Consider the following 24,957-nt stretch of genomic DNA (forward strand, 5'->3'; position numbering starts at 1 on the left):
ACAGCAGACGTATTTTCAAGATATTATTCCCGGAACTCGGTGGAGACGCCAGCCTTAAGAGTTGATGTTTATTCAACAATATACTCAAATAATTTGATGCGAGTGAAATCGCTCGGTCTAGATACGCGCCCCGTTTCTACATACGCGCCATTCTTCTCGTACGTCCAATCATATGTATTACTCATCGTTACCGAATATTTAAAACCGCTCAAATTGCATGTCGTGCCAGTTGAAGCATGATGAGTAAAGCGTCTGAATAATTATCCAAACTGATTGGCGCTGTGATATGTGGGTTGCAAAATTCGCGATGACTTTTGCATTGAGTTATCGGCGCGCTTTTAAGTTCGAGGGAATAGATGACGGGGGAAAAGAGAGATTCGACCGATTCGCAGCATCGCATCGCTGCGAGAACACGGCGCCGCGCCGCACCCGCGCCGTGGCGTCACGTTGCATCTCGCGCCTGCAGGCGTCCATTTACATAACGAGATTATTTCATTTAGGCCGCGAATGGAGTCGTAACCCTATATGTAAATTCGAGACACGTGAAAAGCGTGCGATCAGAGTGTTTGAATACAACGACCCTCGATCGTGATCGCGCACACCCTTTCAATAGGATTTCACGGTGGCGTACGTATGCGCCACAGGAGGGACGGGAGAGGGGGCGGCTTCACGCGTTTCGTCGTGACCGAGAAACTCGATGACTGTCATAATCGCGTACGCTTTTCTCCGAATGTCCGATGACAGTTAAGAGAATTGAATATCGCCGCTCCCACGTGACGCCTATGCATGACCAAATTAATTACTCACGACACTCTTTCGTTATACGATAAATATAATAAGTAATTCTTTTATCGATTATATTCTCATATATCAGATATTTTTATATCAATTTCCTGGAAAAATTGTATTTATTCTTAGACAGGGTTCGCCCCATCTGTGTTATTATTAACTCCCTCGCTCGCCAGTACGAAAATACAGTACGGATACGATAGAGTATCGATCCGATAAATTAAAGGAACGAATAATTCAACGTCACATAGAATATAATCTAATCGCGCAAAACTGATTTGCAGCGGACTCAAAGAAAGCCAGCAATAATCCATAACGATGATTTTATTAATCGAACGGCGATATTTATCCATATCATACACGGTTGCAAATACAGGTGTATCAGTAACATGTAGGGGGCTTCGAATATCGCATTACCTAATTATCCATGTAAATGAAGCAGCCGTTATTCGAATAATAGAATCAACTACTCAACATACACTAGGATATGCAATTAACCCCCTCATCGCACTAGCCATAGCAGTAGCCATAAATTCGTCGATGTGATAAATTATCTCGGGCCAGACAATGCAATCCGGGACAATCGTTATCGCCCTTATTGTCCGATCAAAATATTTATCCCAATCTCTGCGTAGATATCATAATATTATAATATTACCGATATCTCTAAATTATACACATATGTACCTACGTTGTTGCCGCGTAGATGATGAGCGTAATGAAATAAAAAAAAAGGAGAAAAGCATATATGTCGTCGAGAGTGAAAAGACATAAAGCCACAAGAATATTTGCTCCCATAAAACATTGGAAATTATGTTTATTGTATGTAATATGTATCTACTAAATTTAAATATAATCGTGATTTTACTAAAAACTTATTATTTGTATAATTGTAATAATTTGTTATTTGAGTTATATATAGAATTTTTTAATTTTTAATATCTGCATTTTTTTTAGAATGTGCTACGTGCGACTTGGACCTATATTCCTACTTAACGTTTCGATTTATGGAGCCGGCGATATTATATCCCGGTCTCGCGCGGATAGCTAGATTTAAACGGTCCAACAGCACGTCGAAAGTTATATGAAAGTAGGCCAACTGGCCAGAGGGCTTCGTTGGAGGGTTTGTAATCGCGTGTAAGCCCCCCAATCCTCATCCCCGTCAGTCAGAATTCCCGGTGGGAATGAGGAAGAGAATTCATATATCGTGATACAAGGGAGACTGTACGTGGTGTTGTTGCGGGGTATAGTTACACGAAACGTAGGATGACAAAAGGTAAACTGGATGGCGATGCGAGAGAAAAAGCACTCCGCAATGCAGTAGTGCATTTAATCAAATTTCAAAGCCAATGCATTTCGCTGATTAAATCATACCGGCTATAAGTTCGAGAAACGTGAAAATCTTAAAATTATATTATCCCAATGTATGGACATAAATATGATTGGAATAACGTAACGTAATAATAATAATAAATTATTAATTAATTGCATTAAAATTGACACGTTCTAATTACAGGACGAAAAACAAAAGTGACAACGTTCAATAAATTTTATTTAAACTTTAGCAACACAGCGGATCCTACTTTACAGGAATATTTTCAATGTAGACATTAATAACCACATAGGCATTAAAAATGGTGAATTTTTTGTTTTAATGCTTTTTGTGAATATATTCTATATCATATATATGCGCATGGAAACGGGAGTCGAAATTTTCGGAACCTATGTTCCGTCGTGGACTTTTTTGCTTATTCTCGGCTCTCTTCTACGAAGGCATGAACAAATTCAAGCACCGTATTTTGTTCGGCTCGCTGAATCATTAATGGGCGCCGCGTCCTAAGAGCACAGTTGTTGCATATCCAACGTAACGCGAAGGGAGTCGGACATCGAGCGTGACATAAATATGTAATATAACGTGCCAGCGTGAAAAATGTACTCTGGATTATAAGGGCGGGGCGCGCGCTCTCTTTTATACCGCGCCGTTTTCCGTCATCCTGCTCCGTCCAATTTTCCAACGTTGCTTGCGCAACGAAAAAGGAATATATCACACCACTTTACTGTGGGCGGCGAGCGTTTAAACAGTTAACAATTTTTTATCTGCGCCGGCGATGAACGACTTTTTTTTCATCGAATTAAAACGTAAAATTAAATTTCAGCGTGAGTAATTCGCGTCGACAACTTCGATCTGAATTCGGTGAGAATAAATAGAACGCAAACGGATTAACGAACAGTATCACGTGCAACTTTATGCGACGCACGTCAAATTATTCGACGACACATGCTCGAATCTATATATTGCGGAATATTAAATGGAGAAAAATCCATTTTTCCCTCATTCTAGGAATATTTAATTTAGATTAAATAATCAAAATTTGTTAAATATTTTCAAGAAAGCTACTTACTGTGTCAGACTCGAGATTTGATTAAACTCTCGAAAGGCAGCGTGCCTTTCTTTTTGGCTTCACTCATGGTAGATAATCGCGTAACCGATATATCGCCGATATTTTTTCGTCGGATCTACTATTAATTCCCTCATAAATCTGAGTGGGTACTTCGCCGAAAGGGATCGGGCGGATTTATCGTTCGGCAGGTAGGACGATATGACGATATAACTCTGGCACGAGGCCGCAAAGGGGGACGACAACTCCTCTCTCTCTCCCCCCTCTCTCTCTCTCTCTCTCTTTATATGTATATATATATATTATATACATCCTCTCTCGTTTCCTCTCGTGATCTACTTCGTTATTTCGCTCGCTCTTTTCTTCTCAAGGGGTTCGAGGTTGCGTCGAGCAGATCGGATGACGCGGATGAGTGCAGCATGCAGCACAATGCAACGCGGCAGATGTGCCCCCGCTCAATGGAATCGTAGGTACCCCGGTTTTTCTCTCTTCTCTCGAGTAGTCGCGCTCCAAGCTTCATCCCCGCCGATCTCTTACTCCGTTTTTCATCCCTTCGAGTTTCATCCTCCTGCTCTCTGCTCGCTCTTTCTCCCTTTCTCTATTACTAGGTCGCTCGATTCTTTCTCTCTTCCCTTTCTCTCTGTTCGGCTTCTCCCGCTTTCCCTTCTCGCACGCTCGTGTATGCCCGCGCGAATTAACGAACTCGGCCACGGATTTCTATTACAGGGAGAGATCCGGCGCTCGGGCCTCACCAGCAGCTCGGATATAATAGATTCGAGGCGACAGCAATTTCAGATATGAGAGTCCAAACGAATCGACAGTATTCGCGCGATTACACTCTTTTCCTCTTCTTTCCGCGACAGGAGCAATAAACTTGCCTCGTCTCCTCCGGCAGGGATTTTCCTGAATGAACGGTATGCACCTGAGCTCCAATTCCAACGCTCGATGTGCTTAAAAACCTTGGGATGCTATCCGCGAATGCAATCATTTCCGTCGGCGCATGTGCGACGTCTCGTTAATTTATTGAAATGTGTCGCGCGGATTTTCTATTAAATTCACATGCTCCACGCTTCGCGCCCGCGTTCGTCCCGGCGTACAAGCAATTTTAAGTGTCATAATTAAAAAGCGAGTTATACACACACTGAGAAAAAAATACTTAAAAATTTATTTGTGAGATATAAGCCTTATTTCATAGAAATAAATCTCTTATTTAAATACGGCGAAATAAAATTTTATTTCTAGTAAATAAACCATATATTTCATTTTTGAAATAAGTATTATTTGTGACAAATAATTGTTTATTTTTTTGGCATAAGTTATTTAATCGCAAATATCAAATTTTGAAAATTTTTATAAATTGATATATTTTTGACAAATAAATTGAATCTAGCTAAATAACTATAATTTCTTCTCACAATTTAATTTTATTTCAATTGATAACGTTATATTATATATTGAAATAAATATTTACGTGAATACATTTTATTATACTATACATTCACAGAATAATATGGATTTCTGATGTGAAAAATGCTGACCTATATGTACAAATATTTTTACGTTTGTATTGAATTTATTCGATTTATGACTTGTTAGTTATTTAGTACAAACAGTTCGTTTCGTCGAGTTAGAAGAAATATACTTGTATTATAAAGTTAGAGTAAGAATTTTTGATCTATTAAACAAGTTATAAAAACATTAAATAAAATTAATTATCGCATTATTTCTTTATTGGAAGAAATATTTTTATTTTTCTGGTAAAAAGGGAAAAGTTGTCCTTCGAACTTTAAGTTGAATAAATTCAATAAAGATGTAAAAAAACTGTGTACATGTGTCCATTTTTCTGAAAAATTTAATGCAAATATAGTATGGAACATAGCATAAAAATAACAATTATACATGTAAAAGTTTATTTATTCTATATGTTTATTTTACAGAGTAATATACATAACTTAAGTTTTTAAAATCGTTTTAAACATATCATATGAAGACAACTTTTTTAACTTAACAAAAATGAGATTTACCCAAACTGTGTAATTAACTTGCTACCATCAGCAGCGTAACTGATACTACGAGGTACAAAAAGATTATCTAAATCAAGTCGTACGATTCCAACATTTGTTGTTGATCCGAGTGATATTTCATATGCATATTTATAGGAATCTAAACCAATATTTTCACAAGAATCATAAATAACAAAACTGTTTAAAGTTATCAGTAGCAACATGTTTAATTATTCCAAACTGCGGTTCACTATACTCGTTTGCACCCAAGCAAAATGCAAATTTTGATTTGTATGTAAAACCATTAACTTTAAGCCAAGAAATTATACAGCAATTATCACATTTTATGGAATGTTTTAAAAAATGATATTCAGGCAAACTTGAAATCTTACAAATATATCTGCCATAGTATATTTTTGGACTAAAACCTCTTTTACTTAAAATGCGATATGCAAACTTTAGTTGCAAGTTAAGGCTCAAGGTAAATACAATATTTATGCGTGAGCTTACTAAACGTGCATTAATTTTGGACAGTTTATGAAAAGCTTCGAATCTAATAGAAGGTAAACAGCGCAATGGACCCAGATTTTTAATTTTTCTTGCATAGTGTATTAAATTATGAAATTTAGGTTTTAGCCGCTCATCGAATAATTCCATATATAATTTGTGATGATTAGTAATTAGTCTTTGTAAGAGATGCAGTTCCTGCACATTATTTTCAAAAGCTGTTGCGATATGGATAATTTGTATTAGAAGTAGATACAAGTGCCAGTACGAATCATCTTCTGAAACTTTATCACCAACTAAAATACCGAAATATGTTACAAGAGCTGACATTTCAGAAGAAGACATCACTAAAAAGCTCTGCTTAAGATGATGCTCATTAATCGGTGGAATCGAATTCCCAACATCTGTATTGCATCTGTGATTAAAATATCTAATTCTACTATTTAACACTTTAAGAGAAAAATATTTTTCTGTTATTAAAGAATTTATAATTTTGGCCATGTCATACCTGCATACTCCTTCATACAAATCATGCATTACATCAAATCCGGCATTTGTTATACAGTTAAAATTAGACAATTCATTGAAAATACATTTTTCTTTGACACCATGGCTAAAGTCTTTACAATCTTCTTCGTAATTCGATATTGTTCTTAATAATTCTATATCTTCTTCAGACTGAGATTTCATTTCTAATTTTGAAGCTCGACATGCACGACAACAGAAATTAGCAGAAAATGATTTATTATAACCAAGTAAATCGTTTAATCCTAAATTATCTCCTAATAGTGCAAGCAAGGAAAAGAAAATTTGATATTCTTTATTATCCACGCATATAGTGACACTACAGTTTTCTAAATTAATCAATTTGTCAATAATTGGTTTGAAAGAGACTTTATTGCCAAACGTTTCACGATCCCCGCTATATAAAAGTTCACCAAGAAAAATATTATCTAAAGATACATACAGACACTTATAAACATTGAGAATATCAAAACAAAAATTCAATATAATGTATTAGGAATTGTACACTCAAAAGCTATTTAGAAATTTTTTTAATTACGTCACAAATCATGGGAATTTTGTTGTCTCTTTGTAAATTTATATCAAAAACAGTTCTTTGCAATAAATACCAAATGTGTTCTGATGCAGATGGATACTTCAAGTCCAGGACCATAAAACTCATAAAACATATTTCTAAAGCTTTAAACAGTGTTTTCAGCTTATACGAGACGTTATCAATTCTTACAAAAATTGCTTGAATTTCTGTTAAAGAAGGTCCTACCACGAGAATAAAAGGCTGCAAGGTTAATCCAAATTTTTGAAGCTTTTTTCTTTTATTTTCTATCTCCTCTTCCACATCACCAGGAATCTAAAATAATGCAATACTAATTGTAAGATATTATTTCTAAGAGAGAGAAAAAGAAAGGAAAAAAAATTTCAATTTATTTATATTTTAAAATATACCTTAATATGAAGTACTAGACTTTCTTGTGATTCAACTTGGGTTGGTTTAAAGAAATTCTTGCCAACTTTCACTTTCGAGGATTTATTTGGTAAAAGTGAAAATAATAAATAAATTTTAATTAAAATCTTCGAATCTAAAACAAAAAAATTATTTGTTAACAATTACACAAATTAGTCATTACACAAATTATTCCATTCTTCATATATTACCATTTGGAATATTGCCACTTAACATATCCAGCAATAGTTTGTTGGAACAATCCAATTCCTTGCCTCTCAAACGCAACACATCATCAAATAAAGAATCGAACTTTTCTTGAACGTTTTTATATTTTTCTTTGTATAACCGTAAGTAATCCTTTTCAATCTGTAATGAAACGAAAGATTTTTATTTTACAAGTAATGTTATGCGGCATTACAAGGCAACAGCTCAATAGTAAAAATTTGTTAAATAAATTATAGTAAATAATACGCCAGACTGCAAGTTATTTACCAACACATAGCCCATTGAAGATGTTAATATGTTCCAATCGTCAAAAATTGAGCATAGATGTGGGTAAGTTATACGATCATGTATCAATTTGTTTCTATATAAAAATGATTTTTCTCAATGAAGCAAAACTTCTTCCCAAGGTTCGAAATTATTCTTAAGCCAATTGTGACTCCGCTCTGCCTCCTCGTGACTATTAGTATTTTCTACAAAAAAAATAGTAATTAAGTACACTGAGAAAAAAATGTTCTAAATTTTAGTAAATATTAATTTGCATACAACTGTGACTCCATTTATTTTTCTTTATTAAAATAAAGAAAAATTTTCTTTTTATTAGTATATTTTTTTCCTAGTGATTACACATATACTAATAAAAAGGAAAATTTTCTTCATTTTAGTAAATAGAGTCAGTTGTATGCAAACTAATATTTACTAAAATCCAGAACATTTTTTTCTCCGTGTATAAAATAAATTGTAAAAATATGTTATTTACACCAACCTTTGTTAAAACTATCTTCATCTGTGGAACTATTTACTGAGACAGATTTGCTCAATGGAATCAATTTATATTTTCTTAAAAACGCTAACATGTTTCTATTTTTATCAACTAATTTTCCCTTAGCAATACCGGATTTTTGATCTTTCGATTGTTTCTTTTTTATGGGTGGACAATAATATACTTCTTTACATTCAGCAGGGAAGAGAGTAATAATGTGATCCGCAATCTTGTTTAATTTTTCGTTATTTAATTGAACGCTGAAAGAGTAAGTACAGTTGCATAAGAAAACTAACATTATTATTTTCAGCTAATATATTTATATACAAAGTGTTGATTTAGATATCCGACCGCTCGAGTTCAAGTATAGCCCAGTAAAATGACTCGAAATTTGTCGATTTGGAGGAAATAATACTGACTGGGCTGAAACTTTGTAAACAGGCTTGTTTTAGGATACTATTCAACATATTAAAAGTCCCCACGTGTAGACGCTACGTTGCGGGCAGGGGAGGGTCCAAAAGGTCCAAAAAATTAGTTTTTTGCAAATAACTCGGAAAATATCAACTTTACGGAAATTTATGTAGATATTAAAATTGTAGCTTACAAAATTCCGCACAATTTCGTTTTTTATTCAAGTCTGTACGACCAAATGAGCAGAGATAGAATTTTTTTAAACATCGGTAGTTTTGCAATGCAACGAAAACACATACGCGCGTCGCACATTTTTCGCTAATATCTCAAAAATGGACTCTTGAATCGAAAAATGTTTTAAATAAAAGTAGTAGAGAATCTAATTACGAACAATTTCGTTTTTTATTCATTTTTGTACGGTCCAAATTCGCCGAGTTATTAATTAAAAGACAATTTTATTTTATGTTGATAGTGGATGTTTTGCATGCAAAAATCAGTATTAACTCTGAAAGTATAGGTCGTACACATATAGTATGTATAATGAAAGTTAAAGAGAATAAAATTTTGAACATGTTGATGTATGCATGAATCCATTTTGGTAAAGATAACTTGAAGTTAAGAGCAAAAAACATGAAAAAATGTCATTTTTTAGTACATTTTGGAAAATAACTTTTTCTAATTGGTTGGAGGCAGTAATGTTATATATTTTTCTTGAAGATATTTTAACTATCTTTAAAATGAGACGTCGTAGACCTTTTTTCATTGAAACGTTGATAAATTACAGGCGTTTAAATATTGAAGAAAAAAAAATCAATTTTTGTTAAATTAACATTTTAGTCCAAAAATATATGGATAATAATTTTTCAAAAATTTATTTTACCTTGTTTTCATTACTTCATATATATATGAACGTGCTGGAGTAGTATAAGTCCTTCGCAAAGTATGTTTTATTTAAAAAAAAAGTTCATGAATATTGCTGTATTTTTGATAAATTGTGGAAAAATTGCATTATCATTCCTTTTTTTGTAAATATCTCCGTTTCTATTAACTTTACGAAAAAACTTCAAGAGACCGAAATTAAAGCTGACAAAATTTCCTATAAAATAGAGTTTATGACATGTAATTTTGAATGCATTGTGATGGGAAACTGGCGTTTCAAAAGACAGGTAAGTTTACGTATGTAGCAGATCATCACTATGAGTCGCCTGAAATGATGAAAAAACGTGTCCTGAACATTTTTCTGTACCTATTAAAGTGTCAGAAGTTATTCTTGGGGTCTTTCTGAATTGTTTGGTACTAGGCCAATATTTTTAGGACCGATAGTACTGTACATAGGTATTAAAGATTGAGAAGAGTCCGAAGTCGGTATGCGGCACGCGGCGTGGCAAACACGTTACAACTCGTTTTATTTAAAAAATCATAACTCACGAACAAATTGGCGAAGCTTAATGATCAAACACGCAAATTAAAGCTAAAAGTAGTGCGAATGAGAAAAAATGAGATAATTATTAATTAAATAAGAATACTTAATTTCGTCGCCGCAAATTTGGTAATTTTTAAATGGTACAGAAGGACTTTAAAGACTTAAAGAATGCTAGAAAAAGAATTTCTGAATAAGAAAAAACGAATTTAAAGTGACAGATATTTTTTATGTAAAAAAATTAATTTATTATTTATTATTATTATTATTAATATTATTATTATTATTATTTATTTATTATTATTATTATTTATTTATTTATTATTTATTATTTATTTTTAATTTTTTTTTATTAATTTATTAATTTTTTAATTTTATTTTTATTTTTTTTCCTTAAATTAATAGCATGTAAATGCAAATCAAATTGCACCGAGTCATGTGGCTGCAAAAAGGCAGGGTTAAGATGTTCTGACCTCTGTGCTAATTGCAAACAGAACGACTGCCTAAATATGTTCGTATCTGACGAAATGAGCGATTCCGAATCGGATGAAAACTATTCAAATAGTGCAAATGAAGAAAAAGGAGAAGAAGACTAACAACTAATTTCCATTGTATCTCTTCTATGGCGGTTATAAATTATTTAAATATTCATATTTCCTCGATTTTTCACTGTACAAAAATGAATAAAAAACGAAATTGTTCGTAATTAGATTCTCTACTACTTTTATTTAAAACATTTTTCGATTCAAGAGTCCATTTTTGAGATATTAGCGAAAAATGTGCGACGCGCGTATGTGTTTTCGTTGCATTGCAAAACTACCGATGTTTAAAAAAATTCTATCTCTGCTCATTTGGTCGTACAGACTTGAATAAAAAACGAAATTGTGCGGAATTTTGTAAGCTACAATTTTAATATCTACATAAATTTCCGTAAAGTTGATATTTTCCGAGTTATTTGCAAAAAACTAATTTTTTGGACTTTTTGGACCCTCCCCTGCCCGCAACGTAGCGTCTACACGTGGGGACTTTTAATATGTTAAATAGTACCCTAAAACAAGCCTGTTTACAAAGTTTCAGCCAAGTCAGTATTATTTCCTCCAAATTTTGTCATTTTACTGGGCTAGTAGAATGTATTAAACTGAAGGAAAAAGTTCTATATTATTTTGTAAACAAACACGTAAAATTTGTAGTTAATAAGCAAAGAATGCTTACTTAATGTTATTATAAAAAAAATGGCAGATACTAATGTTTGCCAAATACTGTTGGCATCTCAGCGATAATCCACTTCTTGCATCGTATGAAGCTATAATCGCTTGTCCGGTTACTGTTTTTTTAAGCAATGCCTTTAAATCAAAGTTTTCTAACTGTAAAAAGAAGAATTTTTAAATGCAAAATATGAAGATAAGTTATTGCATTTAATTATAAAAAATTATGGATTAAAAGAAATATTTATCAAAAATATTTTACAAAGCACCTTATAAGAAGTGTGCTTTTTGTGCACTTTAAATAAAAAATATATTTAGCATTGTGATAGACTTTCCAAAAAGTAGAATAAAAAGTAAAAAATAAAAACATTTTTAAATTACGATTCACCGTTGCACTCTTTTAAAAGATATTTTATATTGAAATGTAACAAATTATGTGACAATATGACAAGAAATATAGCAATACTTATGCAAATGTAACAAAACATAAGAAAAATGAATTATATTTTTTCTTATTTGTAATATTACACACATACTTTAAACAGTTCTGGAGAATTTTACATACCATCATGTCCACTGTTTCATCAATCCTCTGTGACTCTTCTACTATCTCGTTATCATGACCATAAGTGTCTAATATTACAATATTCTGTGTATCATTAACAGAGGACTCTTCTACAAAAGATGATTGTGTAGCATTTTCCATAGATGCTTTTATATCATTATTTGATGTTGTATTATCAAGAGATTCGTCAAATATCTGGCGTAAGAGCAAGTGTCAAAGATGGAGTCACAAAAGGCGTAGAAGTAGAAGCCAAAGGAAGGTTATTGTCAGAAAGGGCATTGATTTCTTTGCATGAATCATCATTACTGCGGAAATAATTTTGTAGTGCAATTCTTGCACCAACCGATGGTATAACTTCAGCTAGTTCTGGACACTGATTAATAGTCATGTATTTTAGAGTATCATAGTTGACATCATTATCTAAAAATTAGAATTAATTTGATGATAATGTGGAGTTTAATGTATACATTATGTTATTCTAGGTTTAACAACATATGCACAAAATTATAGAAAATTATAGGAGAAAAATTCAAGTATTCGTAGAAAACGTTACAACAAAAAAATGTTATAAGTACAAAAAGAAATTTTATTGCATATTTTCTAATGCAATTTATAATTTTATGTAATTTATAACTTTTTCAAAAAAATTACTTTACTGTTTTAAAAAATACCGCTGCATAAAATCATCTTCAGGACATTTCGCGCATATGTTGTTAAACCTAGAATAATGTTTACATATGCCTTGTATATGCTATCCCCTATCCCTGCGAGAAATGACGAGAAATGACGAGACATTTCTCGCTGGAATGTGAAATAAAGTAGATTTAAATCAAAGTGGCACTTTGTTTTTACGTATCATTGTAATGAGCGTCATTAAAAAAGATCTTAATTATTAATTATGGACTTTCTACTATGGACTACACAACTTAGAATAGGTTAGATACTTCTTTTCTAGGTATATTTCATAAGTTACATTCATGATAATGACAGCAATTTATAGAACTAACACATCAAGAACATTCGTTCTCAGCCAACAAAGCAGAAAAGTAAAAGTACGTCTGTATAAAAAAGCGTCACTTTGCTTTGATATAAGAAATATTATGTTGCAAACTTACTTATTAGATTCTCGCTCCATCGTTGTAGACGTAACGTAAATAAAACTTTTTTTACTTTGTCTTCCATTGCAACTTGCAACTTAAAGTATCGAGTCGATATGAATCACACTCAACATTGATCACAGGATCACAGCAACCACGGAACGACAATGCACTGCCACTAGCCCGCCAATTCCGCGCCATATGCATGATGCAATGCGACACAGTAACCAAACAAATGAATATTTGTTTCTAGGGAATAAATTTAGTTCCCGGAAATAAATCATTTGTCTATAAAGATCAATCCTATAGCAACTAAATATTTTATTGCTGTAAAAAAATATAAGTTTGCCGTAGGTAGATTTATTTTTTCAGCAAGAAATAAACGAAAATTTTTTTACAATTAATAAGAAAAATTAGGTATATTTCACAGAAATGTATATTCTGTTATCATAGTCAAATTTTTTTATAACTAATAAATATTGAAGAAAATGTCACAAATAACATTTGTTTCTAAATACTTCGACTTTTTTCTCTCAGTGCACGTATCGTGAAACTAATAGATAATACAATAACAGAGAGAGAGGAAGATAAGATAATAAATTCTTTTAACAGCATAATGCAATGATAGATTCAGTGCAATCGAATATTTGAATTAAATAATTTATCCAATATTCAACTTTATTTAAAAAATTTTATTTCATTTTATATTGCATTATCGTAGTATTACTTATATTGAAGTGACTAAAATTCTCTCGTGAAACGCTTTAAGGAAAGTTCGTAAAACTGTGTTACCATAAACTGCGAAGGGCGGTATAGAAACCTATCTTTCGTATCGAATGCGAGATCGTTACGCGCTTGTCGTTTATTTCACTCGCTCAAGAGCCCCACGTCTCTCACCCTTATACAGCCAGACGTACGAATTATTACTGGCAACGCGAGCAAACGAGAGCCGGTTGGATATAATAGACTCGAGACGACCGAATTTTTTTTTAGTATGCAACACTCGAAAGCAATTGCGAATAAGTACCAGTGCAGTGTTTCGATACTTCGAACGCACCCTTCGCCGAGAGTTTCAATTGGAAAGCGCGTTTCAATGGAGAATACGAATCTGTCACAGCACACGTATCTTGTAAATTAAGACTCGATGCGCGTGCGCCTAGACAATAACACGCAATAATACGTGCTTGCAAGCAGTTAGATACATTATTATCCTGCATCAACAATATAGATAAATAACTTCTCCAGTTTTACACACATAAATGCTCTCGTTTCTATATACGATAAAAAGACTCTTTCAAAAGAATAGGGGAGACCCGGGCTCGTTGGCACCGTTTTTACAATTTCGGCATTTGAGTTTTTAAACAACTAATTTTTATGATTAAACAGTACTAATATGATAGAGAGAACCTCTCCCTACATTTTCATCCCAGGAACGCTCCTGTATACTGTATAGTTTCTTTGTTATAAGTGAAATACGAATATGCTGCATTATAGCCAACCTGCCTCGATAATAGGGTAAGTTGACTATGTGACAAAAGTCCATTTAATGAAAACGTAATAGAAACAGATATGCACTTCTTGATAAAGATTGTATCTTTTAAAGTTATTTTGTAATGATCGAATAGTAAAATACTGTTGCAGAAAAATCGAGGGAAACAATTGTAAACTATTATTTTAGATGTAGCTTTCTTCAATATAAAAATATTAATATAAATATATATGTAGCTTCTATCAGGATTGTAGGTAGCAAATCACATACACAGGTCTCACGCGCGCGGCAACAAGTCAAGCTAAGCGTGCCTTGATATGAGCCAACATACCCCATTTTTACATACGTTTAATTTCAGTCATTTTATTACATTAAATTACTGTTGTTCCTCAAAATAACACGTCGTATAGTAATAGAAACTTTTCTTTCTTTTAACTAATAATACGCCACTTTGATTTACTTCTCAAGCTGAAGAACATTAATACGATATTTTGAAACGCTCGAAAATTTACTTGCCATGCACCTCTTCAATCAGAGTTTTCTTTTTTTCTATTGTAATACTTGTTTGATTTAAATAGAACTTTGGGAAAAGTACCTATGTCATAAAAGAGATATTTTGTGTGATAACTTTTTCATTGTTTCTTTTGCTATAAATACATAAACGGAACGCATTGCCAACTTGTCCCTTGTGCCAACGAGCCCCGGTCTCCCCTACACACGTTTATCATACATACGTTTTCACCAGTTAATATATCGTTCGAGACAGTTATCGCGATTCAACGACGTCAAAAAGGTTCGCGCGAATTTTTGCGAGACAATAGACAGCCCGCGCGCTTTCCACTGGAAGGGAAAAAAATCAAGTTCCTCGCCGGGCCGATATTTTCTGGAAATATTGCCCGTATCTCTGTGGCAGCGATCCACCCTCGTTCATAAATATCGAAAATGTAGAGAGAGCGTCGCCGAGGGCTATTATTTTATAAAACTGCACGACTAATGAACCGCGATACGGAGTTAATCGCCTAAAGCACGTCGCGTGTTCGCGAAACCCTCGTCTGCAGCCGCGCGGCGCAGGTAGCGTTCGAGAAGGGCTTAGTTATAAGACCGTGGATTTGCATCTCGGTGAAAAGCAACGTTCGAGGTTTTAATGCCATGCGGCTCTCCCTCTCTTTCTCTTCCTGATGCGGAGGTGGGGGAGGGAAGGGATGGTGGCGCTTTCGGTGAAAGCCAGCCGGGCGGCAGAATAACTCTTTTTCGCAATTACTTCGGTGCCTTTGACGCAAAACCGTACGTGTGCCCGTTATATACACGAGATGGCGCAAACTTCGCGCATGTTGAATCCAATTACATATCGAGATGCACGATCAAAAAGCATCGTCCGTGAAAATATTGCGTTATTTTGTTTGAAAATTAATTTAACAGTCGGAAAAGAATTTTGGTTCTCTCCTCGCTACGCGTTGACGTGATAATGAGACAAATCGCGTTTTGTCGCTTTATTAAACGCTCGATTTTATAATCGCTATACAACTACCCACCACATCCGAATATCTTCCGATTCTCCGCGATAATCGCCAGTTTATGCGATCCATGCGCATGGCCGACCTCACTATGACACTTCGCGCGTATGTTGATTCAATCACACACGCGGAATATGTAATGTATCGACGAAATACGATACCCTCGCCCGACGATATCGCTTCTCGTACGAAGCTTCACCTTTCGCATCTGCGACCCTCTCATATTCGCGCATCTGCGTCTCGCTTTGGCGACGTATATACACAGTTTATTATCTTGCATTAATAATGCGAAAGCGTAGTCTCGGTGCCTCGTATATAAACGGCGTTACAATCGCGCATTCGAGCATTTGCATGGAGATCGAGCAGATTTTACCGGTCAAATTAACTCGATAACCGCGCTCTTTTCCTCTTTTACGAAAACGGCCGCCGAGACGTCAGGCTCAAAAGGTTGGAGATTATTTCTGGCCGCAATCGATTGCCAACCTCTCCGTTCTCCGCGCTCGTCGGACATCCGGAAAAACTCGGCGTATGACGGTAACGTCTGCGACTGTCGATATCGGTCCCGAAGTCGGTGGTTTTCGGCAATATCGGAGATCGCTCACGTCGCTCGTAGTTGGCGAGGACGCGCGCACGTCTGTTCCGTTCTCTCTTTTTTTCTCTCTCCCCTCTCCCTTCTCTCTTTTTATTCGTATTCCTCGTGTTTGCCCAAACTGGATATCCACGGTACTTTTCCACGCGGTCCTTTGTAACTCGCAATGACCGCTTTTTCGTTCTTTTGTACCCGCTAGTTTTCCATTGCCCGTATTTGCTTTCATTGTTTCTGCCGGACGCAGCCGCGGAATCCCCCGTATTTTCATGCTTTTGATCTGACAACGCATATACCTCTCCGCCCACGTTACCTTCGATGATAAAAAGAGGTGGGAGGAAATGGTAAAGATGGAGAGAGGGACGCGTGGAGACGGGCACGGGGAGAACGGGAGTGACGAAGCGAGCGGGAAACGATCCTGTGTGAAACGAACTATGTCGTCAAACGGTGCCATATCAGTAACTTTTTACATACGCCAATGTCGTTTGCCGCCTCTATGCTATGCACGATTTTCGGCACTCGCAGCAGTTTAATACAGCGACTTTTATTCGCCGATAATAGCCGGGAGCGTATTAAGCTCTCATATAATTTTCAAAATTTGCGAAATAATTATGTTTAGCTTAAGCAACGCGCGTATTTTACGTCAAATTTCGATAAACTGCTTTTTCGTTATTTAGGATTTCAACTTTTAATACAATTTTACATTCGTACAAAATAACAGATTATACTTTAAACATTAAAGAGATAGATCTGATAAAAAAAAATCGTAGAAATCTCAATAAATATTTCATCTTTCGAAGAGATAAAAAGGCATTTAAAATTACACGCTGGTGTAATTTTCAGACCAGGATTAAATATACAGATCATAAATGCGAAGAGTAGAGAGAACAAAATAACGCGAAATTACGAAAAAAATACCATACGTTTCGTAGCTCGGTCGTAATGTGTCCCCCTTAAGTTTGCGCCCACTCGTGGATGGATGGTGTGACTGCACCCTCCGGCAGCCGCCCTTGGTGCACTTAACCATAGGAGGGCTTGGAAGCACGCAGGACACCATCCACTTATGTCGCGGTTTCCCCATTGGCATCATGCTAAACTAAGTGAACGAGAGAACGAGTATCGTCATTAAGCAATTCCCGCTTGTAAGCGTGTGCTGGAGAGGATGAAGGAGGGCGGCGCGAATTCGATATTTCGTGATGCGCATCCCCGGCGTTATGCACTCGTTATGCGATACAACGCCGCCGTGGAGAGCCTCGTTATTCCGGGAACGAGGGTGAATTTTCGCCCGATATATCGATACAAACAACACGGAGCAACTTACACGGGAATCTAACGCGAATTTAATACCTTGGACCGCCGACCGTAGATTTCTCGTCCATGTTTTCGAGCTTGAAGGTATAATAATATTTATTTTAAAATATCTCAGTCCTATTACTCGTGTCCGAGCGTGGTGACTTCTCTTCATATACATATGTTGCGCACGTGGATTATACACATTGTATATGTTGTGTTGTATATTTAAAATGCTAACGCAAAATTATTTCCTTTTACTATTTCATTTGAATACGTCGGTAATGAATTCTTCAGAAAAGTGATTGTGGATATAATTTTATTTGCAAGACGGAGTATTTCTGGGATTTGCTCATTGGCGTCGCGTTCCGATGTAAAGAATCCCATTTGCCGGCCACCTCGCGCGGAAATGACTGATTGACACAACGGACAATTACACTTAGTGGCGCCCGTCGCGGTGCAAATGGAAGTTGGCATTAATCAGTAGCGAGGCAAAATTACAGCGGCGGAAGGCATTTAGGATCTCATCCCACCTCCGCGATGATCTCATTTCGCTCCCTCTGATCCGCGAAACAAGCGGTAAATTTTTTATGTGGAGGCGCCTTCTCCCCGGAGCGGATTGTGTTTTTTCGCGCGCGTATCCCCAACAACGAAATAATTAACGGAACGTAATCATGTCTTTCTCGTCCGGTAAACCTCGCCGGGCATCGCCTCGTCTTACGCCACGCCGCGTCTAACGGATAACGGACCAGGGGCCGTATTCTGTTCCACTAAAATCCGCTTACCGACAATTGTCGGTGTCGTTGCGCAGTTTTTTACACGATATAAAAAACCTGCGCAACGACACTTATCGAATCGACAGTTGTCGGTAGGCAGGAACGGAATACGGGCCCAGACTTGCGCAACCTCGAAAACCGGGGAGCGAAAGTACGGAGCGGTGCAAAAGGGATTAGAGTTAATGCTATTGCATGTGCCGGCGCAAAAATCAGGTTGTTCTGAAAGCAACTCGAAAACGCAACTCCGGCTCCCACATTCGTCAGTGTTTACGAAACGGCGCGGCGCGGCGTGGCGCCCAGCCCTGCCGCGGTGATTCGTGCAAGCGTTATATGAACAATGAATAGCATTCTATTGGGATGCAACAATAGGGCATTGTGAAGCGACACAGAGAAATGAATATTCAAGATACACGCGCCGCGCCGCGCGGTAAGTCGCAATAATGAAAACCGTTTTCGGCCGACGAGAGCCGCGATTCGATTTTCCGTTTTGTATATAATTCACTCCCGTCGAAACGCGAATCTAATTTCCACCTATACAACGCACAGCCCCAGTATTGCGTATTATCCCGCCAAGCTTCCTTAAGGATCGCGCTCGCGCGCGCGCTCCATAGATGAGAGCGCGAATTAGTGTACCTCGTTACGTGAGTCTATAGTCTGTTCGTTAAGCAATTTCTCGTACACCGCGGGATGCGCAGTTAGATGGGCGGATATTCAATATCGGCAAGTATTTCCTTCCTCGATATACGCGCGGGGTGCGCGCACATCAAAGCACAGACGCGCCCATTTACGGGAAGAAATTAATAACCAAACGTGCTCTTTGTACGTGCATATCGTCTCGCGCATTATGCCAAGTGTGATTACCGCACCGTTGAATTCGTAAGCGCTTCCCGCGCGCGCTTTAATATACGTAAACCTTGATTGCTTGTATATAAAAAGTTGCTTAATCCGATATCAATATTGAGTTATATAGCGTATATAAGCTTATACCGACGATTGCGTCGCTACTAAAGTAATTTTCTCATTTATTTTTTATCGACTGCCGGATAGCGTCGGCATTATTACACAATGGTTCAATGCGATATTTAAAATAAGCTACATCAACGATCCTATATATTATCGTGACTATAATATTTATTTATATTGTTTATTTTTAACAAAGATTTTTTACGATCACTGTAATCCACTCGATATCAATCATTCAATAATATTGCGGGCGAATGAGCTTGACAATTTAGATCTGATGGCGTCAATCACTGTCCGTCAGTTTGCCCCAGTACAATTCGAAGTCCATTTTTTCTCGCGCGGCGCGCTTCAACGTGTAGAGATACGGCGTTGCGCATATCTCAGCCGTATCTCCGCGCGCTGGCGTGCGCGCGCGCTCGGGAAAGGGGAAAAAAAGAATACGCTTTATTACTTGTCAGACATTCATCCTCCCGCGTGACGGTCACACACTCCGCCGCTCGACGAAGCAACAATCCGTTCGTTAAGCCTTTTCCCGGTATTGCGGCAATCAGCCCAAGTCGGGACATTCGATACAGCCCGTTCCACGTCTTCACAGTCATAGCCCGTGAATGCGCAGATAAAGTAGTAGAAGCGTCTTCGAGATTGCCTCGCGCGCTTCCAAGAAAGGGCAGCTGAGTCGTGCCTTCACGAGTATGATAGTACCCGTGCATACCGCGCGGGACTTCCTATACATGTCATAAAAGCTCGTTTAAGTCGGCGCACGTTTCGTACGCGCCTCGAAACTTTGCGCGTTTTTGGCCGTAAACGTCGCTTACTTATCCTTTCTTCTTTTTTTTCCTTTCGAAAACGTCGAGACGATCTGAAATAGTTCTCAGAGGTCTTAACGCGAAATTATTCATAACTTTATCCTACACGAAGATACCGAGGTCATTGTTATCAAATTATATATATTGACATAAGTTATTATAAACTCTTGCAGGAGCATTACTCCGCGGTACTCTCTAAATCTCATAGAGTGGTTTCGCCACTAATATATTAGAGTGATTGCGATAGTCACTCCAAAAGAGAGGGTTGTCACTCTAATTTGAGTAAATGCGAGCACTCATAAGGCAGGAGTGAATTTTTCACTCAAATTTTTAGAGCGGCTACTTTACCGAAGTGATACGATCTCATTCTAAAGCTACAGTGAATCACGATTCATTAAAGATTGACTGATAAATGACTAACAGAGTGAAATTTTCCACTCAAAATTGTAAAGTGACATAATTCACTCTTATGGACACTGATGTACTGCACTCGAAAAGAGTGCTCTTTCACTCAAATGCGATTTTAGGTTATATTCCGATAACCCTGGCGCCTTAATTTGACGATGGTTTCTGGTAGTACTTTTAATGCTGAACAAAAAGTTATATAGGCCTTATAGGACTAACTGCTCTGGTTTTCGAGATATACAGTGTTAAAGTTGGTAAAACTTTAGATGAAGGGCGACCTCACCGATTTCAATGACCTTGATATATGTTGTCGATATGAAACGAGGTGCCACATGGGTTTATAACTTTTCACGCGTGGAAAACCCACGCATGTACTTTGAAGGCACACTATGGCTGGATTCGGGGAGCGCGCTATTAGCGCTATTTGCTTGTTCTATCCTTGTTTTACACCTGATGAGCGATAAAGACAGAATGATGCAATAGCGCTAATAGCGCGCTCCTCGAATGCAGCCTATGTGTCTAGTTTAACAATAGTGGAGCCCCCCGCAGGGGGGCGGAATTTATACTGTCTCCACGCATACACTTTCCACGCGAAACGAGGTGTCACGAGGTGCCACTTTTCAATATCTTAACTATTTTATGCTATAACAAATTATTTCTGTTACAGATATTAAATATTTTTACACAATGCAACTTTTTATACGAAGCGACGAAAGAAGAAAAAACGGGTTTTTAACTTTTCACGCGAAATGAGGTTCACCCCCACCCCCCCCCCTTGCTTGCGGGGGAGGGGCGGTAGCCCTTCCCTTGCCTACATGTGTACTGTTTATACACAAACAATTGAAGTATTATTTAAAAATTTATATTTAACTTTAACACTGTATATTTTGAAAACCAGAGCGGTTAACCCTATAAAATCTATATAATTATTTGTTTAGTGTTAAAAGTACTACCAGAAACCATCGTCAACTTAAGGCGCCAGGGTTATCGGAATCTTTCCCGATTTTACTCCAACATAAAGCAATTTTAGTACTTTATAGAGCACTCTTTCTTAGAGTGGCGAATCATTCGAAGTGCACAGGCTCAATTTTTATTTTTCGTTACGCTTGCATTTTACTCGTTTCGAGTGATGTTTCACTCTTCGATTTTTAGAAAGTACATAAAATAATGAAATAATATGAAATAAAAATATAATTGGAGATAATTATTGGCAGGACAGATTATAAATTCACCCGCGAATTCGAATAGATATTATTCAATAATGAAACATATTACGATCTATCAATTTCTAAGTTCAAGTTGAACAAGACTGAAATCGAATAAAGTCAAATTTATAAAGAGGTCATAACGGAATTTCGCTAATGGCATTACCGTAAATATTATGACGCCGTTACGAGCGAGCGGAGAGAAAACAGATCGAGAGAAATACCAAGTGGCTACCATTGGGAGAGGTACCCTACCGAGAGCTGTATTTCAGAACGCCTTGAGACACGCCACTCGTCAAGCCGTTAAGTGTTTCCGCAGGGCCAATTTTAATAAAGTAACGTCCCGAGGGACACAACAAAGGCGGCCCTTGCCGGTTCCGGAGCGCTTTGACACCGATGTGAATAACATTCCTGTCCTTCCGCTCAGTCCTTCTGCCTTTCTTCCGGTATTGCGCGAGTATCCCCCTTTTTTACACTCGCCTCGTGCCTTCGATGCAACGAACGTAACTAAATTACTTCGATAATTTGCTTGGTTTCTTTTGTCGCTTTGGGTTACTTTTTTTTGCTTTCGCCTGAATACCTTCCTTGTAACGCGTCTCTATTGATTATATTTAGACTCGCAAGAGAGGAGGTTCTACAAACGGCATTAGCAGTGCGGTTTCTATCAATACTATGTATGCATATACGTCCACTATTAATGTCACTCAATCGATTACGCGTCGCAATGTCCTATGTATTATCTCTCAAATGGGTGATGGAGCGCGATATGTGATCATTTCGAAGATATAGAATACTTAACTATTAATTCTCTCTAGCCTACTCCACTTGATTATTAACATTTATTTGCGCTAATCTCGAATTGCATAATATTTCAATTCAATTAGGATATAATTCAAAGAGAAAAATAAAAATATAATAGATGTTTACAGGTTTCCCTAGAGTAGAGTCGTGTATATAGAATAAAATGTTAAATTCATGCTCGTCTCCCTTTACTCGTTCTCGTCGCGCCTTCGCACACGTTTATCTCGCGCCGACGCGTCAGTCATAATTGACGCCAAGTGAAAAGAAGAATTTGAGGAATCTATGTTGATACGAGAACCCGACCGCGCGCATTCTCGCTTTTCATTCCTTTCCTCCTACTTCTTTTTGTCGTGTCTCTCTCTCTCTCGGTCTGATTCACGGCTCGCCTTTGCCACCAATGCTAACCTCCTCCCACCGCGAGAGACCGTCTCTTCTTTTTTCCTCGAGACTGCTCCTTTACTACCGGTCTCCATCTCCGCCAGTCTACGACGAACTCTAACGAGGACTCTCGGTCGACGAGTAATTAGGAGAAGCACTTGTTGAAGGAAACAATCGTCGAGAGTCAACACCGAGTCGGATGAGCGAGTAATTGTAAACTGAGAGAATCGTGTTAGATCGCTGGTTATCTCGATTGCCAGTGATTGCCGGTATTTGCCTTTCCCGAAGGTATTCTCGCGGACAACCTATTTGCTTCCGTCATCCCCGACATTCAATTTTGCGAAAGACGACCGTCGGCGCGTCTGCAATTCGGGCGATTTATGATTTGCGGATCTCATATCGTGTTTATAAATTATTAACTTTGCGAGAATTTAACAGGGGAAAATCAGACACAGATTTTTCATACGATCGCTCATGCGATCGATCTGTTTACCAGCTGGCTCCCGTAATTGCGATATTTTATTCAAAATAATAAATCTTGATATAATTGAGGGGAGTTCAGCGTTGCATGAGAAACAACGTTATAACGGATAACATAATTCTGTTATTTATGCAAGGAATCATCGTATGGAAAATTTTCATTAACACTCATAGTTAGCGTCGATCAAACGCGTTAATACAGTGCGCTTTTACCCAGAATTTCATCCCTCTCTCTATCCTTTACACGTTGCACTCATCTAAAGCTAACGAGGAGACTGACGTAGGGAGTAATTAGTAGGTGCACTTCTTGGAGGAAAGCAGACGTGTAATGCGAGACTCTAAGACAACAATGCCGAGTTGTACGCTGTACTTACTCCGGCACCAAGCAGGAGTTACGATAACTTAAAAGTCATGCCCCGCGGGTAAAAATTATTTCTCCACCTAACTCCGTTTATCAACGTAATTTACGGATTAATTATGATCACGATTAGCGTTAAAAAGTAACGTAATTTTTCCCGAAACAGTAAAACGCACGTGGAATTAATTCTGTATCATAATATGCGCAACTTATGTGCTACAATGTGAATTGTTTATATAGTTATATGTCCAACTGCGTATACGTATATTATAATACATAGTTTACATTTTAGAAAACAAGTCGTGCATTGTGTGTTTTGCAGAAATCCATTCTATTTTGCGTGCATTAAGAGTTTTCAAGTGCGTGTGATCGCGAAGCGTGAAGGCATTAGTAGATACTAGATATGCTCTATGAGAAAAGCGCAACCGATAACCGGCGGTCATTATGTACTAACTATTATTATCGAATGCGGCTAAACTATGGTATTCTTCAATTAGTAAATTAGGTGGCGATATGCTCGATATTACCACTAAACCGCAAAGCAAAATTAATCCCCCACTGCATTCGAACAATATACATACATCGTTACGTGTATATATTGGATGCACAATTGTTTGATAATATGATTGAACCGATCTCCATTAGGATTAATCATCAGAGCATACTGCAAATCTGTCTTTTTCTACCTTGACGCTAGGTTCATGCAAGACATTCACATATAATATGAATGCATAATTTTTCATTTTGTGATAAAACAATTATAGAATTCGGTTTTATTTTGTTTCAAATGATATGAAATCAAAATATGGATGAACGAAAAAGGATAAAATTGATGCCTTAAGGGCGTCTACAGGGAGGGGGGGGGGCAAGACGGGGCATTTGCCCCTCTTTCTGGAATCAGCAAAAATTAAGCATTGACCCGGGCAACTCATCCGAACTCGAAACTCGAATACTGATTACTGGATAGTGAGAGCTTAGTGGGGGAATTGATTCGAATGGCTAAAGACATATGCTTCTTGGCTAGCATATTCTGAATTTGTCGATGGTGCATTGTGTA

The 24,957-nt window shown here is 37.0% G+C and overlaps 2 protein-coding genes across 2 annotated transcripts in view; one reads left to right on the top strand and one right to left on the bottom strand.

Annotated features, from left to right (window-relative positions):
• The window catches only part of LOC112455431 (epithelial discoidin domain-containing receptor 1-like), a 190,476-nt gene that overhangs the window by 26,016 nt on the left and 139,503 nt on the right, over positions 1-24,957 (top strand). The gene's annotated exons all lie outside the window — the stretch shown is intronic.
• LOC112455429 lies at positions 5,280-7,831 on the bottom strand. The gene is made up of 4 exons (XM_025017329.1): positions 7,376-7,831; positions 7,166-7,299; positions 6,762-7,070; positions 5,280-5,351 (listed from the first exon to the last, which is right to left on the bottom strand). Exons 1-4 carry the CDS (start codon positions 7,398-7,400, stop codon positions 5,280-5,282), a joined length of 540 nt encoding a protein of 179 aa, XP_024873097.1. The 5' UTR covers positions 7,401-7,831.

The sequence above is a fragment of the Temnothorax curvispinosus genome, unplaced genomic scaffold (genome assembly GCF_003070985.1).
Source record: "Temnothorax curvispinosus isolate PA1 unplaced genomic scaffold, ASM307098v1 QBEX01006086.1, whole genome shotgun sequence".
NCBI classification, from domain to species: Eukaryota; Metazoa; Arthropoda; class Insecta; order Hymenoptera; family Formicidae; genus Temnothorax; species Temnothorax curvispinosus.